Genomic DNA, 24,226 nt, shown 5'->3' on the forward strand with positions numbered 1-24,226 from the left:
TCTGGAGGAGGAGGTTGCTATCAGCGTGGGGAGTGCTGGGCAGGAGAGCTTGGCGAGAGTTGGGTGGCTCTAAGAGGAATTTTTGTTTTTACTTGGCTTCAGATGTTCTGGAACGAAACACATTCATGGCAAACAGAAGGACCCACCCTAGTAACCTTGCAGTTAGATGTTTGAGACAAAATATATAAAATAAGCAGGCATGTGTATAAGACGGGTGAGTACAGGAATCTGTTGTTGAAATAAATGCTGTTGAAACGTTCAGGTCTGGAAATAAATAGGTGGAATAAACGCTGTAACGAGTATGCTCGGCTATGATTTTAGGAATGGTGCCCAGCTGTCATATCCGATGTCCCATCAACCCTACGTGTACGTGTATACTTTGGCATACCGCCTAAGGAATCAAAGGAGGGACCTTGGGCTCACCAAAGGTAATGGATATACACCGGGTAAGAAAGGGAAAGTGATTAAAATATGCGAACCAGTAGAAACCAGCACCGTGGTCATCTTGATTCTGACACAGTCTGGTAGTCTTCAAGTGCTTAACGCTTGAGAAAGGGCCGATTCGCTTGATGGGAGAAGAAGGAATGGGAGATCTGATCGGAGCAGTCAAGTTAAATGTTCTTTTGCAAACCAAGGGCTCTTGGATGAAGGGCATGGGAGTCTGGCTCCTGTGCTATGATTGGAGAGCTCTGGAGCAATCTGTTGGGCTGGTAGGTGGTTCAGAGAGGGGGCTTGTAAAGCTATGTGTATTCGGCAAAGCTTCCGAGGGGACTTCCTGAGCTTCTCTAGTCCTGGGAATGGGGGCTTCCTTTGGGCAGGAGCGAGACATGGTGACCAGCAAGTGTACTTACTCTGGATGAGCTGCTCACACACTTGGCGTGCCACTGCCCTCACCATGGCCTGAGATTGCAGGTCTCCCTGGATGGGAAGAAAGTACATTCCTCAAACACGGCCATGCGTGCAGCCATACGGCTGGGGCATAGCTGACCTGACCCATGGCTCCCAAGACTCTAGGCTCCTAGCGGCAGGGAGGGCTAACTTCTGTTGTTAATGCAGAAGAGGCAATTTGTACCCTGGATTCAAGGTTTCTCAAAAGTCTTTGCTTCTTCGATTTATAAGCTCAAATAAATATTTGGGGTCCAGGATTCTAAAATCATATATTAACAATATTTAAATATACTCATGTATAGTCAATGCCTTCTCAAGTGGTGGCTCACTTAATTCTAATAACAACTCATAGAAAAATTATTAAGCCCATGTTATAGCTAACTAGTATTAAATTCACTGACTAGGTTTTTGCAGGGGGAAAAAAAAAAAAAACTATTGAACCTGTGACAGGTGCTGCCTCTACCAGTCATGAGCACTGAATTTCTACAGGAAGTGAGTAGTGAAATTAAGGTGATTTGAATGACAGGATCTGTTCTTTGAGTCTATCCAACCACTGTCTTGCTTTGTACCCAAACTATGCCATCATGAAAACACGAGTCCTGTGCCACTGGCTGGCACTAGTCTAAACCATCCATTTCCATTAGGACACCTTCCACATCTATTATATTATTCCCATCTCGGGTCCACTTTGTAGGTTAGGCTGAGTGTGATTCTTCCTGTGGTTATTCATAAGGAGTGGAGCCCAAGTACAGCAGGTACAGGGCTGGAAATCCTCTCCTGGCCCCCACCCCAGCCAGATGTTTTCCCTGGGAAATGTGCTTCTAAATGAAAGGCTGCAGGGGCAGCAATGAACACTGCAGTTGGCAGTGACCGTTACTCAATAGGTGGGGGCAAGAGCTGCGTGCAACCACCCTATGACCAGAAGCATCCTCCGAAGACTTACTCGTTCACCTCGCTCTCCCTTTGGTCCAGGGACACCCTGTAAAAGTGAAGAGAAAAACTTCAAGTTACTTAGGCTGCCGTGCTGAACTGAGTCATGAGAACGCACCTTTCTGTAGTGGACAAAGGCATTTTTCCCAAACTTGGATGAAAATGGGCAACAGGAAGGGAACGGGGAGTGTTGCAGGGAGGTCCTTCCGCTCCTCCAACCAATAGCTGATGTGATACCAGCCCATTGGGGCGTGGTCTCTCTCCCTTTAAAAAAGCGGCTACTTCCTCTGCTCTCTCTCTTCACTTCCTGCTCCGCCGTAGACTAGACTCCCTTCCTGGTTGTGCAGATGGCTGTTGTCTGGGACGGTGATCTGTAAGTTTTTTCCCCTTTAAATAAATAACACCCTATTAATCATAACTCCAAACTGGTGTGGCCTTGTTCATGACTTACGCCTTCAGGGGAGCAACCTGTAGCCCCACCAAACAGAACGGCTTATTTGTACGCATTAAGTGTCTGGATCTTTCATGGAGAGATGTGGCAGTTTGGAGCCACGGAAGTGGAATGGTACAACTATGTCTTCACCAATGATACCGTCCCAGCTTCCCACTCCAAACATCATGCAGGGTGTTGACCTCTATAAAGTGCATCATGATTCCACAAGCCCCTTCTTGTGGAAAAAGAAAAAGAAAAGCATATCTATAAGAAGGCAAAGAATTCCTCTCAACCTAGCAGTTAGAGGAACTGATGAGATCTATGTAAGTCCACAGCCTCAACCTGCTTCCTCTCCAGTGACGGCATGAGTCTCTGCAACATCTGAGCTCAAGTGTGCCTGCGTCCTCAGCTTTACTACTTTTGACAGTAAGAAACTTTACTATTACTGTAACATAGTGACTGAGAAAAACACAGTGTTTTCAGTGTTTCTGCAATAAAGTTGTGCTATAATGGGAAGCAGGTGTCTTCAGAAGGCTGTCATACTTCTGTGTAGACTCACGGGCAATATGGATGCAACAGCATTTCCGTCATTGCTCCTGGGAGTGTGGACAGAATCCACAAATGGAATATGCGACACTGTCAGACGGTTTCCTCTCGCTACTTCAATCTCACTGGGTCTCAAAGCAAACACAGTGTGGAATCCGAACTCTGCTGTGATAAGTCACCCATGCTCAAAATTCTTGGTTCCTTTCATAGGGCCCCGGGAATGCTATGAGTTGTAGCGTGTGCACAGGTGGGCAGCAGGAAGACTTCTTCCCCAGCTGATTTCAAACTACACACGCACAGTCATAGTTGGGGTGGGCAGGGGAAGGGACCAGTAGGGACCTCTCTTGAGCAGGTGGCAGCAGCTCACTAATTCTCTTGTCTCTTTTCCATCTGTGCCCTTCCTAGTCTATTACACACACACACACACACACACACACACACACACACCTATATTTCTTCTCATAGTTATCCCTCTTGTGTTTTATCTCATCTCATCCCAGGACATTTGCAGCATTCAGGTCCCCCTTCCACTCTACCAAGCACACAATTACTCCAAGCTCCTTATATCTTGCTCCTGAAAATTCCACCTGCTCCTTCTCACAGGCGTGGTCTATTGTAGATATGAAAACTTGGTGTGGGAGAAAAGTACTAACTGTAGATCTTGTAGATTAAGTGTCATCAGCAAGGATATTTCAATATAGTGATTAGTCTGAGAATCAACGCTACAACACTAAATCTTTATCACTGTATATGTTTAATGAGTTAACGCATGGATTTCATGATTAGAGGTTTCTAAAAACTACCATAGACTTTATTTTCTCAAATCCCTGAGCTTGATTATGCAAATCCTTGCATAAAGCTGTCATTGCCTACATCCAATATTAAACTGAAATCTGGGACTGACCTTGCATTTCCTTTCATCTTGCTAAGGCAACAATGATAAAATATTGACTTCATTTTTCAACTATAACAGGAAATTTATTCTTTAGTCTGCCACCAGATAACGTTCCAAGATTGCAAACTGGGTCCAGCATCACCTAAGCACAAGAGAACTTTCCTTTAAAACACATGTGTGTCCCATGTGGATCATCCCAGAATCTTGGTATTGCTATATAAGCACTCACTTGAAAAGTCTTTCAATACTAGGTGTGTTTGAAAAACTTGGGAGCTGGAGAGATTGCTCGGTGGTTAAGAGAGCATACTGTTCTTCCATAGGACCCTAGTTGGGGTCCCACAGGGTGAACCACCTGTAACTCCAACTCCAGCATGCAAGCACTATACTCATGTGTGCAAACCCACACATATATACACACAATTAAACATAAAACCTTAAGACATCTTTTTAAATAATAATAAGAAGGGTAGGTGGGCACCAAGTCACAACTTCAGCCAAGGAACCATTGACAATAACTCCTGAGAGAGAAAGCATCAATTTTCTTTAAAAAAGGGTAGCCTCTGATAAGCTGGGTGCACTCAAGTAGAAAGCCTCATAGCTTACAATAAACAGACAATGCAAACTGATCGGGATATTAAAAGACACAGAGTTGTGTAGGTAGGAAAGCGAGAGTGGATCTGGGAAGAGTTGGAGGAGAAGGTGAATATGATCAAACATAGAAAATTCTTGAAAGACTAATAAAAATAAAATAAATAAAAAGTTTTAAGAAGAACAAATATTGGGGGGAAAGTGTAAGTCTTTGGCTCATTGATCCATTTAAAGCCTTGTGTTTCCTCACAAGGCAGGGCTGTTCAAGGAAGAGAATCTCTCGAGTGGAAGGCTCACAACACCCTGATGGTTTGGACAGGTGGACAAAGAGCTTATAAAAAAAAAAATCCAGATTCTAGAAAGAAAGTAGCTCCTGAGCTCCTTAAGGCTGGGTCGTGTCTAGCTAAGTGATTTCCATATGCCTATCTCCAGAGACTGTCTGGGATGTGGCAGGGGCTCACACATTCGCATTAACTGAATGAATGAGTGGTTGGGTTTCATTCAAGTCTGCATTACTAAGCAACCTGCGCTTTGCTTCAACAGCCTGGATAGAAAAGAGACTGAAGAAAAATAGTAAGAATACACTACAGGGCATTGTTAGAGGGCTCGAAGAAAGTGTTAGTTCTGTTGAAAACTTCCACAAGAAAAACTTGTTTTTAAAATTAATATGTATGCCTCTCTCTCTCTCTCTCTCTCTCTCTCTCTCTCTCTCTCTCTCCTCTTCTCTCCCATCTTCCTCCCCAACCCCCTACCCCATGACAGCCTAAATTCATTTTGTAAATAAATTCACAAGCAATGCCTTCTTCCCTTGGCACTTGGCACTCCTGCTTTCACAAGAACAAAACCCCAGAGAAGGCAGTGCCTACTTACAGGTCCTAGTGGAGACAAGGCGTACTTATGACACCATCGGGTAGGGGGGAACAATTCTGGGGGCATTAGATACAAGCCAAAAACCAGGAATAAAAGAAAACTGACATTTTAATCTATTTATAAGTTATAAATGTTAATAATGTATATTTGGGTTGCTTTTGTCAGCCACTGTTCTGGGTACCTCTTATGTATTTCACTTAGTTAGCCCTTCCAATAGCTTTGAAAGGTAGTTCTTTTTATCCTTATAATACTCCTGTGAGATTAATTCATGCAATCCTTGTAACAACTGCAAGAGACACGCCCAGTTACAAATTAAGAAAACCATGCACAGAGAGTTCAGATCATTTGCCCAAGATCACACAATAAGGGACGTAGAAGAGCTGGAACCCAAGGCAAATTTGTAGACTTCTGGACCCAGTCCTCTCTACTGCTTGGTTGGAAGAGGATGCTGTTCACAACAGCCATGTGCCAGAATCTTCTATTCCAATTAAAAAACAATTTTTCCCCAATACAAACAAAAAAACAAGCAGGCATACCACTACCCTCCCCACACACTTAACACTAGGAATTCAGAGTGAAATTCTAACTTGAGCTATTTAAAAAATTAATTTTGAGCCATGTAGGGTGGCTCACATATTTGCAACCATAGTACTGAGGCAGCAGCATTGCCCTGAGTTCAAGCCCAACCTGACTACACAGTGAGATCTTATACACAAAGGATATGGAAGCAGAGAGGGAAATCAGAGAAGCTTCACCTTTCACAATAGCCACAAACAGCATAAAATATCTCGGGGTAACTCTAACCAAGGAAGTGAAAGATCTATTTGACAAGAACTTTAAAGCATTGAAGAAAGAAATTGATGAGGATACCAGAAAATGGAAGGACCTCCCTTGCTCTTGGATTGGGAGGATCAACATAGTAAAAATGGCAATTCTACCAAAGGCAATTTATAGATTCAATGCAATTCCCATCAAGGTCCCATCAAAATTCTTCACAGATCTTGAGAGGACAATAATCAATTTTATATGGAAAAATAAAAAACCCAGGATAGCCAAAACAATCCTATACAATAAAGGATCTTCTGGAGGCATTACCATACCTGACTTCAAACTCTATCACAGATCTACAGTAATGAAAACAGTGTGGTATTGGCATAAAAACAGAGAAGTCGACCAATGGAATCGCATAGAAGACCCGGAATTTAATCCCCAAACCTATGAACACCTCATTTTCGACAAAGGAGCTAAAAGTATACAATGGAAGAAAGAAAGCATCTTCAACAAATGGTGCTGGCACAACTGGATGTCAACCTGTAGAAGATTGAAATTAGACCCATATCTATCACCTTGCACAAAACTCAAGTCCAAATGGATCAAAGACCTCAATATCAGTCCGAACACACTGAACCTGATAGAAGAGAAAGTGGGAAGTACCCTACAACAGATGGGCACAGGAGATCGCTTCTTAAGTATAACCCCAGCAGCACAGACACTAAGGGCAACATTGAATAAATGGGACCTACTAAAGCTGAGAAGCTTCTGTAAAGCAAAGGACACTGTCACTAAGACAAAAAGGCAACCCACTGCCTGGGAGAAGATCTTTACCAACCCTGCAACAGACAAAGGTCTGATCTCCAAAATATATAGAGAACTCAAGAAACTAGACTTTAAAATGCTAATTAACCCAATTAAAAAATGGGGCACTGAACTGAACAGAGAATTCTCAAAAGAAGAAGTTCAAATGGCCAAAAGACACCTAAGGTCATGCTCAACCTCATTAGCAATCAGGGAAATGCAAATCAAAACAACTTTGAGATATCATCTTACACCTGTCAGAATGGCTAAAATCAAAAGCACCGATGATAGCCTTTGCTGGAGAGGCTGTGGAGGAAGGGGTACCCTCATCCATTGCTGGTGGGAATGCAATCTTGTGCAACCACTTTGGAAATCAGTGTTTCGGTTTCTCAGGAAATTCGGGATCAACCTACCCCTGGACCCAGCAATACCACTCTTGGGAATATACCCAAGAGATGCCCTTTCATATGACAAAAGCATTTGTTCATCTATGTTCATAGCAGTATTATTTGTAATAGCCAGAACCTGGAAACAACCTAGATGCCCTTCAATGGAAGAATGGTTGAAGAAAGTGTGGAATATATACACATTAGAGTACTATGCAGCGGTAAAAAAACAATGACTTCTCGAATTTTGCATGCAAATGGATGGAAATAGAAAATACTATCCTGAGCGAGGTAACCCAGACCCAAAAAGATGAACATGGGATGTACTCACTCATAATTGGTTTCTAGCCATTAATAAAGGTCATGGAGTGTATACCTGGTGAACCTAAAGAAGCTAAATAAGAAGGTGAACCCAAGAAAAACATATAGTTATCCTCTTAGCTAAGGGAAGTAGACAAAATTGCTGGGGAGAAAATTGGGATCTTGTGGGTGGGGTGGGTTGGGGATAAGGGGGGACGGGGAGAGAAAAGTGAGAAGGGGAAGATTGGGGGAACTTGGGGAAACAGGAAGATTGGGATAAAGGAAGGTTGGATAGGGGAGCAGGGAAGCACATATCTTAGTTAAGGGAGCCACCTTAGGGTTGGCAAGAGATTTGAACCTAGAGGGGCTTCCAGGAGCCCAAGGCGATGTCCCCAGTTAGTCCCTTGGGAAGCTGAGGATAGGGAACCTGAAATGACCCTATCCCATAGCAATACTGACGAATATCTTTCATATCACCATAGAACCTTCATCTGGTGATGGATGGAGATAGAGACAGAGACCCACACTGGAGCAATGGACTGAGCTCCCAAGGTCCCAATGAGGAGCAGATGGAGGGAGAACACGAGCAAGGATGTCAGGACCACGGGGGCCGCACCCACCCACTGAGACAGTGGGGGCTGATCTATTGGGAGCTCACCAAGGCCAGCTGGACTGTGACTGAAAAAGCATGGGATAAAACCGGACTCTCTGATCATGGCGAACAATGAGGACTGATGAGAAGCCAAGGTCAATGGCAAGGGGTTCTGATCCTACTTCATGTTCCGGCTTGGTGGGAGCCTAGCCAGTTTGGATGTTCACCTTCCTAGACATGGACGGAGGGGGGAGGACCTTGGATTTTCCACAGGGCAGGGAACCATGAATGCTCTTTGGATTAGAGAGGGAGGGGGAGAGGAGTGGGGGGAGGGGAGAAGGATGGGGGAGGGGGAGGGAAATGGGAGGCTAGGAGGACGCGGAAACTTTTTTTTTCTTATTCTCAATAAAAAAAAAATTAAAAAAAAAAGCATTTAGTCTTCAACACTTCCAATTTCAACGCCAGCATGTCTTTCCACATTTCCTTTGGCGTCATTTATTATCTTAGCATGTCTGAAAATATTCCATATTTAAAGAAAGAAATTAGAGAGCAAACTTGGTTGTTGAGGAAAACAGACTGCATTAGCTACTGGCAGATTCTGGTATAAAGAGATGGATGTGTTTAATTAGGCCTGAAATTCCCCAAACTTGGGCTCATGATGCCTGTTATTAAGTAGTTAAAAGGCATAGCTATGCAGTCTCAATGAAAGATCTTTTTAGTGAAATATTAGCACAGCAAGTAATTATTTTTGATTCCAACTTCTTTGACATATTTCCTTTGATTTTTGCAAAGTAAAACAAAAAAACAAAATAAAAATTCCTGAGCACATGAAGGCCCATAACTCCACCAAAGTACACTTTGAAGGGAAACACATAGTCCCTGTAGATGGAGGCAGGAAAAGGTGGCGTATTTTCCCTTCAACTTTAGGAACTTGAAATGTAAAGAAATACAGTAGCTACATTCATACATTCACAGAAGGTTGGGGCTGAAAGGGAGAGACCCATCTCATGGTCCAAGTCCCACATGCTGAAGAAGTCTGTTATACAAAATCCAACCTCAGCAGGCCTCAGAGATCTTCAGTGACCTGACCTCGAACCAGTAACAGTAACTCAGCCTTCTTGAAAGCAGCCTAAAAAGAATACAAATGCCGGGTCCTCTTTTTTCCTCTCTTCCCTACCCCTGTCCCCCTATCCTTTTCTCTTCCCTTCTCTTCCTTCCTCCTCTTCTCATCACAAATATGTAGAAAGCATTCCATGTCTCAGATGACAAAGAAATATATGATCACAACAATAAAATCCCTGACTTCCAGAAGCTATTTTATAGTTATGAGACAGACGGCGGGAACCAGAAGATGCAGCTGACTGCCTGGGACCGGAGGATTTACCGAAGATGTAGTAGGCTAGACAATTTGGTTCAGTTTGTGGCTCCTGTAGACAGGTAGATCTGTGCCAAAGCCCCACCTGGACACCGGGTATTTGGACATTTTATACAGGGCTCTTTAAATGATGGCCTCAGCAGTAAGAAGGGCCTTCGCAAGCCTCATCATGCGCGTGACCCATGTCAGGGAGGCACCACATTGAAGCCAGTGTCCAGGGAGAAATTAGAAGCTTGGCAGTGGCCGTGTTCATTTGCCTGGAGGAGCTGGTGGAAGAAGCTAGAGAGCAGGAGAGCAAGCATCGCTGGCAGCAACCGTAGGAAACACCCTGCCATTTTCTGCAGCACAGTCTGTCCTTCTTGGTTCCTTTCCCTCATTTTCCTAGACAGATATCTATGGGAAATCAATCAAGGCCTTAACAGCACAACATGGAGCCTGCTTTAATAATCATACCAGCCTGGCAGCCGGCAGGCGTGTGGGAGCTGGTGGCCTGGACACAGGGAAAATCTTGGACTCTAGTGCAGAGAAGAACTTGCTTCGGATGGGGAAATACAGGAGCTGACTGCCGCATCCCTACCAAGCAGCTACAGACCAGTTCTAGATAAAAGTGACCATGGTATGAGGCCTCTTTGCTGCCACCAAACGCCATCCTTTGCTGATGGGTGATGAAGCTAACACGAAGTGATTTATTAGTGGGGAATGCATTGATATTTAGTATGTCTCAGATGCACACTAGGCCAGGCAGGTAAGTGAAGAACCATTGTCCGTATCAACACATTCTGGCCTTACTCTGCCCCTCCCTACCCTGTTTGAATTCTCCCAAGACCTTAGTGCCTGATCCTCCTTCTGTCCCTTTTCATCCCAACCCCTTGGCTCAGGACCAACCATAACTTGTATTCTCATAGTCTGGGCAAGAAACCTTAATTCTAGAAGATGTCAGTAAGAAAAAAGGCTCCCTTCTCCTCCTGCTTAGTGTATGTAACTATAATAAAGCAACTTTTTCCTGGTTTCCTACTGCACTGGGATGCTGCAACATCTTTGAAACCCTATGTGCTGCCCTGGTTCTGCTGCATGGAGCATGCACGATCTCTGAAACTGCTCTGACGGGAGGACTTAGGCTCCCTAAGTCCCGATGATAAATTCTGAATTTCTGGTTCCCTCAACCATATCTTGAGGAAGGCTTTCTGGTGTGGAATGGATGAGTAGATGAGCAGAGAAGATTGACGTAGAAGGAAAGATGAGAGAGGGGGAAGGAAGGAAAGAGAGAGAATAAAGAGAAACAGAGAAGCAGTCTGTGTGCTTACTTGTGATAGTAATAGCGTGTGTGTATGCTTGTGTGTGTGTGTGCGTGTGTGTGTGTGTGTGTGTGTGTGTGTGTGTTTCTGCGCACAGGATCAAATGTGGCAATGTCTTTTTGAATCAAGAAGAGGTCTGAAGACGAGCTCATTCAACTTTCTTCTGTGAGCCAGTACTCGTTTGATTTGAAGACCGAGAGCCAGGAGTGTTTCGGACCATGAGAAGGCGGCTGGGGAACGAACATAGCTCTGTAAAGTGACTAAAGATAGTTTCTAAGGATAAGCAAGCCATGATGTAGTCAGGGTTTCTGGGCGTGTCTCAAGTACGTCTAGGGTATGTGTCGTGTGCACCACAGTGTCCTTTCTAATCCGCCCCAGTGTTTCTGTTGTGCCTTTTCCCCTGTGACAAGTGGGAAAGGTTCTTCACCTACCCCACATGTCCAAGTCTAAACCAAGAACTTGTGAGTGTGTCACTTTATGAAGTCAGAGGGACTTTACAACGAGAACTTAATTAAGGACTTAGAAATTATCTAGGAAGATTTTACAGACCGGTCCTTAAAGGCAAGGACCTTTCCCACCTCTGGAAGAGACAGGACTGTGGAAAACGGGACTGAAAGGTGACACGTTACTGGAATTGGAGATGGAAGTGGCCACAAACCAAGGCATGTGGCCAACATTTAGAAGACGCTAGGAAAAGTCAGGCAACTAGATTCTTCCCAAGAGCCTCCAGAAAGGAAATTCCAGCACCTTGCTCTTAACCCAGTGAGATCAGCAGCAAACTTCCATCCTGAAGAACCGTAGGATGATAGCATTGTCCCGCTCTGAGCCACTGTGGTAGCGGGAACTTGTTAGGCAACAATAGAATTCTAATTCCTACCCGCCTTTGCACCTTTCTGTCACACGTCACACCTAGCAGGTTTGCAGCAGGACAGAGTTTTCAACAGTACAGCTGCTTGAGTTTCCTGGCCACTCGGTTCAGCACAGATGCTACCAGAATGCTGATGGCTAAGCCTACAGTGAGCATCTTGCAAGTCACAGCAGTGAAGTATGGCTCTAGTGAGGGTGACACTGAATTTCTTGGTTCCTGACACTTTCCCACTGGTCACATTTAAATGCCTGGGAAGAGACTGGGCTTGTGAAAAAGGGGTAAACAGGTCTACTCTTTGCTAATTCTGTTTGCACTGTTGGCTTATGTGTACGTGCGCTTTTATTGTGCTTTCTGACTGAATGTAAGGTATAAAAATATATTCCCATTTTCATTAAAACCTTGATTTCTCCAATTTTTTATTTTTCCTTCCCTGGAGACAAGCCTGATTGGCATTTAGCTGTTGCATCCAACCTTTATGGCTGGTACTGATTTCACTTATGCAAACCCAAAACAAGCCATGGGGACATGTTGACCAGCATGGCTGACTGTTCTGGTAGGACCATTTAACCTTAGCCATGGCATATAGACAACCCAGTCTTAAAACTCTAACCACTCTCAGTCATGGAATCCTGAATAAACATTCTTTATATAATTTTTTGGCATATAAACGATGACAGGATATATATCCTGACCGGCTATCATAGAGTACTCACAGGTGGCCCCGAGGCTCCTTGTGGTCCCATGCTTCCCATGATCCCTGGGACACCAGGGGCTCCAGGAATGCCCTAAAAGAGAAGTAAGAAATGGGACAAAAGTGAAGATTCGTATATAAGATGGATCATAGCCAACTTTCAAACAGGGATAACAACGCATGCCCCAACAGCTTCCCTCCCCACCAGTGTTTCAGGAGTCATTGCTCATTCCTGTGCCCAATGACCAAATATAGGTTTTAAGTCTCTATAGAACTGGTCAGGTGTGGTTCTATCGATTCCGAGTCTTATTTACAGACAATAACAACAGCATGAATGCAGATGATCTGACAGAAAATTGGCTCAGTGAATAATCAAACTCTCCGGATTGGCCACTTTTTTTGAAGGGACTATGGGTCTGTAGCAACAGACAAACTATTGTTTCAAAATAGCAAAAAAAAAAAAAAAAAAAAAAAAAAAAAAAAAAAAAAAAAAAAAAAAAAAAAAAAAAAAGGCAGCAAGAAAACATATCGGAAGTGGAAGAAAATTTCTACCAAAAAAAAAACCCAGACGCCTTAAAGCAGAATGCATTCCAAAAGTTTCTAGAAATACTCACAATTGGCCCGGGTGGCCCTGGAGGACCAGAAGAACCATCCTTTCCAGGAAATCCCTGAGGAAAAGAAACAGTGCTTCACCCAACTGGTTGCTAGATGGCTTTCAGAAGAGCCTCATCAAGTTCCTTTCAACATCTGAGGGACCAGTCCTGCCACCTGCTCTGGACTACCACGGATGCGCTGCTGTTCAGTTCCTGTGGGACTTGTTCTTGGAAAGTGGTTTGTGTCTGTTGGCTCCAATAAGTGTCCCACGTGAGAGGATTGTAGGTGTGAGAAATGCCACTTACAAACTTGTTTTCAGAAAGTTCGTTAAACTAAACATTACAAATAAATAAGTTCAATTCTTTTTCATTAATATCCAGACCAGAAAAAAAAAAGTGGATTATAGTCTTTCAAGACTTACAAGTCTTGCGCAAGGAGTATGCCCTCTAGGAAGTCTATATTGCAATAAGGGGCGTGCGATTATTTGCAATAGTTTGCTCTTGTGATGCAGATTGGAGGAAAAGGTGGGTGGGGTGGCCAGCTGTGGTAACAGGTTTGATCTGGGAAAGTTTCACTGAGTGTCTACTGTAATGGGTACCACTGGGTACATACTCGCTTCCCGTTCCATTTCTTAAGTGTATAAAACGAACAAAAACCTAAAACAGTCTCCCCCCCCCCATAAAAACCAAATGATGTCCCTTAAAAAGTCCTCTCTCCAAGACATTGGATAAGTGTGTATGTGCTATTTTTATGAGTGTAAAAGACAGCTGGGCGGTGGTGGCACGTGCCTTTAATCCCAGCACTCAGGAGGTAGAGTTTAAGGCCTCTTGAACTCACAGCACGTGAACTCCATGAGTTCATGGCCAGCCTGGTTTACAAGAGCTAGTTCCAGGACAGGCTCCAAAGCTACACAGAGAAACCCTGTCTCAAAAAAAACCAAAATAAAAATATAAATACAATTAACAGTTAGAATGGATTACTCTTAGCACAGTTGTGAATGCCGGCCTTTCTGATGCAGTTGGCATGAGAGGGAATCTTCAATCTAAATTTTATAAGTTCATAAAAGTTTTCAAAATACCACCTCCTACTTCAGGGACAAATAAACTTCTCACCATGAGATTGCATACTGGAACCCTCTGTCCCAGCCCAAGCCACCTTGACTAGCGCGTGTCCTTGCTGCATCTCGCCACTCTGTTTCTGACGATCCTCTCCCCCCACCGTTCTTCCCCCTCCTAGCTCACAGGAAGCAATCTGATCTGCACAAGGAGTCTCCATCCACATCATCTCCTCCGCCACAAAGTACCAAGAAGGCTGTGGATGGGTATGAGGAGGAAATCTGGACAGCCACAGAGAGACAGTACAGGCTCAGTGTGTAGGAGAACCATAGGCAAGCTAGGCCCTTTTATCCTGTTCTCAGCCCTCACGATGCCAACGAGGCTTAGCACAAAAGTCGGCCAGGGAGGTTGAACCTCACCTCTATTTCAGGTTTCCCTTTTCTGCCTGGCATATTGCTTGGCTTCATTTTGCAGCCTCCTCAGAATCCAGTTGGAGCCCTTGCCTGACTACTGGCCAGGAAAGAGGGCCCGTTCCAGCCCTGGCTCATGGACAGTTCCTGTGAAGGATCCTCCGCTTTCTAGTCCCCTCCTGCAGCAACTTTAGAGACTGAAGAGTATTCCAAAGGCATAAAGACAGCACAGTTATTACAGGAGACAAAGGCTCCTTCTGCTCCTCCACCCACCCTTGCTGGTTGCTCTGAGTTGTGGACAAGAAATAGCCATTATTTGACTTGATTTTTATTGCGCTGCAGTACATAAAGCCGCTTATATGTTAGGGTCATTATGGCCATTATCCGAGACTGATACATATGGTATTGCTGTTGTCATTTTATAATATATGTCTGGTTTTTCACTTTAGTCAGGATTAATAGAGTTAGAACCGGGCATGGCAGTATGCAGCTATAATCTCAACACTTAGGGTAGGGTCTGGGACATGACAAGTTTGAAGCTAGCCTGGGCTGTATGGTGAGGCTTTGTCTTGGGGGGAAAGGTCTGAGAGAGCTCTAAGGATTAGTCCTGACACAGACTGTTACACACACACACACACACACACACACACACACATATCCACATGTGTGCACACCTTCCTTGGATCTGTTAATTAAACAACAAACACTCATTTTGATATAAGGGTAACAAATCACTTATTTTAGCAGCATGTGACGGTTCAGGAGACTGAGGCAGGAAGACTGGAGGAAAGTGTGAAACCAGTCTTGGATGCAGAGTAAGATCAAGAAAGCCCAATGAGGTTTTGTGGCGAATGTATTATCGTAAATGGATAATTCCATTTAAATTTAAACGCAGCATTTCCTGGGGAAAGGACAAACATAAACCAGAATCTGCGACAGGCAGGACCTCACAGCCCAACAACCTCATTTCATAAGTGAGAAAACTTGAATGTAAGAAAGGATAGAAAAATCTTCATGTGAAAATGTTTTAATTTTTAAAAAGTTTTTATTTATGTGAATGCTTGTGCTTGTGTGTGTGTGTGTGTGTGTGTGTGTGTGTGTGTGTGTGTGTGTGTGCTACCTGTGTGGGGGAGCCCTTAGAGGGAAAGAGGAGGACACCAGACCTCCTGGAGGGGGAGTTACAGCATGGATGGGGGAGGGGCTTATGACGTCCCACCCCTCCCTGAAATGGCTGCCTGAGACGGGAAGGGAGAGTACATTTCCTGGGGAATGTAACCCAGAGAGGCTAGCCATACTCCTGCAGGTGGTCCCACACCATTCACAAGAAGCAACAGCAAGTTGTCCAGTGTGGGAAGGGGCGGAAAATAGAGGGTGCACAGGAAGGCGGAAGAGAAAAACCACGGAGGATACAGGAGAACTGGAGGGGGTGAAGAGGAGAGATTTGACCAAAACACATTGTATGGATGTATGAAATTCTCGATCAAAAGCAAAATGTTAAAGAAAATGTAACATTTTCATATAATCAAGGTGGACTCTTAGCACATATGAAAGCATTTTTGAAAGGATTCCTCTTGGTTCCTGCCTTCGACAAGGAGAAGCAGCCAGGGTCAGAACGGCCCCCTTGCAGCAAGTGCCTTCCTTCCCTGCCTCGGCTCTCACAGTGCCCAGAAGAAGAGCTCTAATTCACACAGAGACGGGCTAATTCAAAAGGAGAGCTGAGCCATGACATATTTTCTAAGAGGAGAATAGCATAAAACGGCATTATTCCCCAGAAGACTGGCAGGAAATAATGCATTTACACCCTGCTCCCCACCACAGGGGGAAGAGTGTGAAAAGGCAGCAGTCTGTCTGGGCTCTGCCCTTGGCTGACACAAGCTAGCATTCGCCTGATTTATAGTCACAACAGGCTCGTCTGGGAGCGAGCCCAGGGAAATGCGATTCTTACTTGAGCGCTTAATCAGGTTCACAGTGAGAAAGATGTTAGTTCCGCGTTCTAAGCCTAGGCAATGTGTTCAGGTGCCGACAGAGCTGATTCCTGCGTTGAAGGCAGAACGTATGTGCTACGCAGTGTGATATTCCTAATTCCTGTCTGCTGCACGGAACAGCCACTCATGTCCAACAAGGAAGTGTAGGTTGGAGTTACACTGAGTCTGGCTATAGGAGAAAAGGAAATGCTGGTGACGTTCCTTCACAGAACTTTTCATGGTTTTCACGGGGCTGGGGGGTCAACCCAGGGCTTTGCATGTGCCAAGCAAGTACTCCGTGGCTGAGCCGCATGCCCAGCCCTTCCTATTATTCTCAGATACAAACTCATCTAACTTCAGACGCCGAAATTCCATTGCACTAAGCTCTTGGGGGCAGTTTCCTAGAAACAGGCCTGCAGCTCTGGGTGACTGATTTTCTTCTTTCTTGGAGAAAAATCTGAAAGACAGGGCAAGGAGGGATGGAGGATAAGGGAGCCAGGTATAAAAGTCGCCATCTTAAGTCTGGTCTGTCCGAGCCCATGGGAGACTCTGGTGTGGGAATTACACATAGGAGTCAGCTCAGGCTAAGATTTTTACATATCTATATTAGTTAGCTATGGCCCAGGGGCTGACATGTCATTTCCAAGGATAACTTTCCAGGGAAAGGAAGAGGTTTTGGCAGCTGTGGGATGTAGCACATTTGCCAGGGGAAGCGGATCTGGGTACCCACAGTACCCAATACAGTAAATCTGATCTTAAGCCATAAGGCCGAGAGGTGATCATAGTGGATTTTTAGTCTGACATTTTCTTTCATGCACTAAAACATTTGAACAAATGAACAACTGAATATTCGTTTTTAAGGCTGCTGTGAGTTTCCTATTTCTATCACCCCCCATTCAATTTTACATATAAAGTGAAAGAATGTTAGCCTTAAGATCATATTAGAAACAAAGTCAAAGGTAGTGTCCTCACCTGTCTTCTTAATCCTAGATAGAAAATAAAAGGTATTCACAACTTTGACTTCACATTTAAAAAAAATTAGAATCATCGCCAGTCAATTTATCTCTACAGTGGTTTTGTTTTTGTAAGCCCCTGACTTACCACACGGTTAGAAATACTTGCACGGTTGTAATGTGCTAGGCTTTCTGTCAGGTTTAGATTGGCGACAGAAAGAGTAAGTACAAAGTGTTGTGACGTGTCAGACAATGGAATGTTAGCAGCAGCATTGCTGCTCATATACAAGGGGACATGAGGGGACATGAAGGACAAGCAGCTGACATGGACTGCCGGTAGTGGCAGGGAACAGGACACAGCATTTACTGAAGAGCAAACATCTAGACCAACAAACTCCAAATAGTTGGACCTTGCTGTGGTTTGAATGTGTCCCCAAAATGCATGCCTTAGAAACCAAAATTCCCTTTGCACCTCTATTGAGAGATGGGCCCTATAAGGGGTAATTAGGTCATGGGGTTCTGCCCCCGCGGATGATAAACACGGCCATGATGGAAATGGTCTTGTTAGAACAATGAGTCACTCTTTCTCACTCACTCTCGTTGGCTGTTCAATGGCTTCTGCCATGTTATGCCTCAGGCAATTTGGCCTCATGAAATGCAGCCTAGATCAAGGACTTCCAAGCCTTGAGATCCACAACCCAGTAAAATCTACTTTTATAAATCATCTAGCTGTAAATGTTCTGCTACAGTTCCTTCAAAATCAACAGATACACTCAGTTGCCAGTTTTGTTCTCCAGGTACCCCTGTATTCCCTGATACAGCCCACTCTGAGAAAATCTATTACCTCTTTCTTATTGGGGCAGAGCTCAGGCCCCCCTTCTTTCCTCTCTATCTCAGGAAAGCAACAAACCTGGTGAAATGAAATTTTTGGAAAATGTGTATACTTTTATAAGATGCATTTTTTAAAGTGCATGAAGTCAGCCATCCATAAACAGACATGTTTGTTGACATGGCTTCAAACATTTTTGCCTTTTTGATATTCCTACCTCAAAATACTAATATACCCCCATGGCCCACATTAAAATAATTCTTGCTATTAAAAACTTAAAAGGATTATTATAATTTGCTTTGGAAATATTTGGCTATGAACAAATTACTAAGTTATGATTGGCTTTAATTTACCAGTAACAAAAAAATCTAATTTACAATTTGCTTTCATCATCACTAATATTCCAATGAACATTAAATGTGCTTCTACATAAAAACTGCAGGCAGCATCATTGGATAGTTACTAATTTCCATTCATACTTTTCTTTTCATACATTAGAGCAAATGTAAATGTCTAATATAGTTGTAGGCCAGAGCCTGCAGAAGCTGTAGGATGAAACCCAGCTACCCACAACTACACTTGAAACTGATGTTAAAGTCAGAAGCCAGGGTGTGTGTATTTACGAACTGCTCAGCAACATCTTGCAGAACTACTGACTCACTAGTGAGGCTTGCAGACCATTTCCGAAGCCTGCAATGGCAGATCATGGACATAAGCTGTAAGATTCTGAAATAGGCTTGATTGTGAAGGTCCCTTGATTGCTGGAGTAGGGTCTGTGGGCCACCTGGATTTAATGAGTGAGTTGTCAAGAAGCAAGGGCTAGACCATCCTATGATGCATGATTTCAACCCTGTGGTCTGGTTCTGGACTGCCAAGACTAGTATGGCAGTTGGCCACTAGAAACAAGGCTGCTACTTGTTGCAAAGGATTACTAGTAACTACCAGACAAAAAGAAAAAAGCAGCCCAAAGCTACAGGCTATGCAAACACTGGCCTGGGACAGAGATTAAAGACCAATCTTTATGCATGGTACCATGCTAGGTCTCATTGGGAAGCTTTAAGTGACACACACACACATTAAAACTATGTGTGTAATGCATAGTAGATGTGTGCACATTGGTAAATATGCACATATGTACTTGTTAATATGATATTTAATGCAGTTTAGATGAATATAATTGCATAGATTTTTAATATCTCATGCTTTTAACTTCAGATAGTTAAAAAATAACACAGCAGCAATATTGTGTTAAAGAACTGAACTGGGCATACAATAGACCTTGTATAAGAGACTAGTCAGTGATTCTAAAGCTTAGATAGGTATAGAGTCATTAAACTGACTATATATAAACATTCCTAAGTTTTGCCTAAAGGGCTTTCTGCATCTGAATATCTGAGGTTAACCTGCTGGATCTGTGCATTAAACAAAAGAAACAAACAAAGACCACCTGATGACTGAGGTGACAGTTCTGTGGGTTTACAAAAAATTAACATCTGGCCCTACCCTGAATGACAACATTCCAAGAGGAAGGCTAAGTTGATACTCAAGAATGGGTTTCACCAGAGCCCCTAAGAGCAGGAGACTAAAGACCCCCAAAGCTCCTCCCTCTCAAATGTGCACAGATGAACTGTTATCCAAGTAAAAGGCTAAGAGGCTAGAACCATGGCTTTATGAATGATCAATTCCTACTTTACTAGGCCGAATTGGATTCCAAAGTACAGAGTGTGACATCTTCGCTATAGAGTTCTGTTACTTAAGTTTGTTGGAAGATCTTCTCAGCCACGAAATGTCACAGTAAACCTTACTTTCAGAATTTTATGGAATGAGAAGGCACAATGCTGGCTCCCACACTACCTACTTCTGACCAGTGTGTAGTTCCTCCCACTTTCAGACCTTCTGGTTCTCTGTCTAGAACAATGGGGGCGCCATTGCCTAGCATTCATAGATCTCCTGGGAGTTAAAAAAAGGAAACATCAGACATCTGCATAGATCCCATTCTTGGTGGTGTGGTTTACTGACATTTTAACAAAAATCAACAGCCAAGTCCCAATTGCATAAACTAACCTCACCGTAGTTGATTGTGCAAATATTTTCCTGAGATTTTATAAAAGTCCTTCTAGAGCTGGACCCACAAAGAAGACGATCCAATCCTTCTGGCTACCAGTTTTGTGGTAATAGCTTACTCTGCCCTTTCTGAGGGAGAAAGATGCCCAGGGGGCTCATTATCATGAACCTAGTATTTCAAAAAGTATTTTTTAGATGACTCCCTCATCACTGCCTACTATTCATGACAGGAATGAAATTCATCCAAAGAGTTGACTCAAGCGCATTTTAAGTCCAACTCATTTTTGATGAAACAGAACATTCCACACAATATGGTCTTTGTGAATCTCAAAGCCACAAAATGAAGAAGCATGCTTCAAGGGTCCTTTCCAGGCAGAATGCAAATATTTCAAAAACACTTTCTTGACTTTTTGTATTTCTTCACCATCTTCCAAGACATTTTAATTTACATGGGCATTACAAAAAGTTCTGACCCATTAGGCTGACCTCAAAGACAGTGGATGCCAATAATATTGTCTTAAGATCATATCATCAGAAATGCTTCATATGAATGAATCTCCACGACTCCTATAGTGCAGGATTGTGCTTTGACTGATATATGCTGAAGCTGAGTCTTGGCAACACGAAGTAACTGGGCCCACACCATGCAGCCTGGATTTAAACCTGGTTAGCATTGAAGGTAAGTACCGTCCGCACAGACCTTTTCATCCACACGCAAGTTCAACAGGGTCCAGGGGCAGAACACACTCTGGCCAGAAAATTGAACTTGGAGGAACTGGAACTCAGAAGTAAGAAAGAGGCTGTCTTTCATTTTTCTTTTCTCGTGCTATTTTTAATTCTTCACCACCTAGCTATCCAATCTGTCATCTACTTATCTATATCTCATTTATTAATAATCTATCTCTCTCGATATTTCTGTCTTTATCATCTGTTTCTCTATCTTTATTCTCTATCAACTATCTTTCTATATTTGTATAATTTTCTCTCTAATATTTTATATTTTCTCTCTATAATTGATCTCTCTGCCTCTTTCTATTCCTGTATTTATCTGACCCTATCTATCTATCTATCTATCTATCTATCTATCTATCTATCTATCTATCTACCTATCTACCTACCTATCTACCTACCTAGATAGCTTGCATCCCTCTTCTATCTGATTTCCCTAAGGACCATCTGAATGTGTAGGGTGGAGACTGAGAAATCTACCACACACCCAAGAAGAGTTTGAAGATCACTTGAAAGGTCCTGCACTCAGATACCAAGAAAAGAAGCAGGCAGGGGGACAGAGAATGGAAGGGGGTACAAGATTTATAGGAAAAAGAATGAAAGGTCCAGAATGTTTTAATTGGAATGGCTCAGAGTAAAACCTGGATGCCTGACTGCATTAGCTGCAAATATAAGTTTGAACCATCACTTTCAACAAGCTAGTCTGTTGGCTTCCACGGCCCAGGCGGAAACTTACTCCGGGAAGTCTAGCTAGACTTGCTTATGGCCTCAGGCCCAGAGTTGAATAAGACTTGTCTCCAAGAGTCCAAGATTCCTCTTGGGAAAAGCCAGAATAAGCTGGAAAGAGAAGAAGAGGTTATATTTTCTCTTTTTTATTCTTTCTCAAAACCTTCTACCCTCTCAGTAAATTCAGAGGCAATGTTAGCACCAGAGTCATGAAAAAGGCCTCTCTTTTTTTCCTAAGCTAACCACCAGGTGATGGTGTGAGGTGTGGGCCATAAGATAAGAACTTCTAAACGGGACTTTGCAGTGACTTTGGCTGTGAATCCCAACTTTCTGTTGGGTCTCAGCAGAGTGCCGTGATAACAGCTATTGTTGATAGCAACCTACAGCAGAACAGGGAGAATCAGGAAGTGTCTGTGCTCAGTATTCTTTAAGTAGCCCCATATCTACCACTGCTCAGCCAGCCAGACCTGGTACTCCATGTATCCTGAGAGCGTTCTGTCTGTCTGCTTCTTTCCAAACTGGTACTGGCGAAGTCGTTCCTTAGACCTTTAGCACCCTCAAGCCTTCAGATCACCTGATCAGGGTCCACTAATTGACTCCGCTTTAACCAACCTTTCTTCCTGCCTCCTCTGCTGCCTCTGAAAGACTCATTGCTTTCTGTGTCCAGGAGAGGACGCACGAGAGCCCATGCCTTTCCCTTCTATAGGTGGTCTGCAGATTGCTCTCTTTAGCGACTAGAAGTATTCCTGCTTTCATAATCTTTTCTGCAGAGGGTGATGGGAAACTCTTCAAGCTCCAGGGAGTGGGGTTGGCATGGTGCAGGCACTCAGGTAAGACACGGCTGAGGGAGAAAATGTGTCTTGTTCTTCCTTCTTGCAGAGCAGTTACATCATAGTTCCACGGCACCGCAATTTTATTTCATGTGAATAGTGTCTCCTTAATTTTATGCCAGGCGGCACAGTCTTCAAATAACTTTCTAAGGTAATAGTCGCCGATCACACAACCTTCTTCAAAAGGCGTGTGGTTCCATGCTGAATGAGTTTCCCTCACAATCAGACTTTAAAAAGAACTCCATTCCCATCCAAGAGGGTTTCATAATCAGCATCAGACACAGCCTCAAAACTTTATTTCCAAATAGAGGAAGAGGGGGAAACAAAAGCCAAGAGTAGATAGCTTATCACTTTACGATAGCTCTAAGCTTTTACTACTAAAGTGGAACACATGAAAATACAAAAATTTTAAAAGTCTGATTTTAGATATGGACTTTAAGAGAAATAAACCAAAGGACTAAAACCAAAGCCCTCAAACACTAACCTAACAGGTTTGGTTCCGAGCTCTTTGCCAAGACTGGGCTCTACGCACAGATAAATCAAATAAACTCGCTCAACCAAATCTTCAGACTTGCTGTTTCCAAGGCCTCAGGAATCATGAAGGAATCTAGCTGTGTAACCACACAGGAGCTTAGCCTATGTAACCGGCCAAAACATATAAATACTTCTGGCCACTCCTCCTGTATGCACAGGAACCCTACATAAATCTAACTCTCAGAGAAGGCCTAGCCTAAACATGGACCTAATGCCTGGTCCATTTGGTAAACAGAGACTGCACTGAGATTCCAAATAAGTGTCAGTATACTGTTAAAGGGGGGTTAAGAAGAGATTTCAAATCCCATATCTGTGCACCCATAGAAAAGATGAATTTCTTCTTTTTTTTTTTTTCAGTATTGGAAATTGAAACTAGGGCTCCATGCATACTGGCCAAGGACTCAACCACTGAAATGTATTTTTATTCTCCATTTTGAGAGAAGGAGTCACTAAGCTGTCCAGACTGGTCTTGAGCTCACACTGTGGCATAGCCCAAGACGGCCTTTAACTTGCAATCCTCCTGTCTCAGCCTCCTAGGACTGCAGGCCTGTTTCCCCATTTTCATATACTTGAGCAGAGGAAGCTACCTACAGTCAGGCCTGGCAGAGTAGAGAGAAGTCAGCATTCTAGTAAGTGTTAGCCTCCTAAGGTTTATCGGCTCCCAGGGGATGCCATGCGTGTTGATTTTTATTAGAGAAGACACAAGTGCTTGGCGCTCCCTCTAATTCGGAGATTAGAAAAATGGAGGGTTCCTCCCAAGTCCAAACCAGTGATCATTTAGGAAGACAGACCCCAAAAAGACATGCGCTCAGGTTATAAGACATGAAGAAACCAAGTCGGTACAGACTTGGACACTCCCTCCCTATTGTCTAGCTTTCAGGGTGCTAGAAGGTGCCGGGTGGGCTGTACGGAAGAAAAGTCATCAACACTCCGATCCAGCTGTGAATTCTGCAATCCAGCTGTGAACTCTGCAAGTTACAATAAAGGCTGGCCTGGCAAAAATACACCACTCATGCATGCAATGTTACTAGAATAACCAACTATTTCCTGTTTGGATCTAAGCCCACGTGATAGGATGGAACTCAGGCCTGCTATTGTACACCAGTCCAAGAACCCATGGCTGGATAGACCATAGACCCTAGGGGAGAACCCACTTCTATTATTTTGCTAAGTGGACTCAGTATCAAAGTGTTTTATAAATATTTGTCTCTATGCCCATAGATTAGTTTGACATGTAACGATCATCAAGAAGTTTCATTTCGCGGTGAAGACGGACGCACAAGTGTCCAAAATGCAGAGGGTAACG

At 43.5% G+C, this 24,226-nt stretch overlaps 1 protein-coding gene across 4 annotated transcripts in view; it reads right to left on the reverse strand.

Moving 5' to 3' along the window:
* Col14a1 (collagen type XIV alpha 1 chain) overlaps nt 1-24,226 on the reverse strand; it is a 185,925-nt gene that overhangs the window by 18,746 nt on the left and 142,953 nt on the right. For all 4 annotated transcript variants that reach the window (XM_050145067.1, XM_050145065.1, XM_050145068.1 and 1 more), the window contains exons 41-44: nt 12,847-12,900; nt 12,255-12,326; nt 1,832-1,867; nt 852-918 (exon numbers count right to left, since the gene is read on the reverse strand). In XM_050145067.1, the coding sequence (XP_050001024.1) occupies nt 852-918; nt 1,832-1,867; nt 12,255-12,326; nt 12,847-12,900 (229 nt within the window). The remainder of the gene's footprint in view (nt 1-851; nt 919-1,831; nt 1,868-12,254; nt 12,327-12,846; nt 12,901-24,226) is intronic.

The sequence above is a fragment of the Alexandromys fortis genome, unplaced genomic scaffold, assembly GCF_014885135.2.
Source record: "Alexandromys fortis isolate MF-2015 unplaced genomic scaffold, M_Fortis_MF-2015_v1.1 scaffold_2_1_26212458, whole genome shotgun sequence".
Taxonomy (NCBI): domain Eukaryota; kingdom Metazoa; phylum Chordata; class Mammalia; order Rodentia; family Cricetidae; genus Alexandromys; species Alexandromys fortis.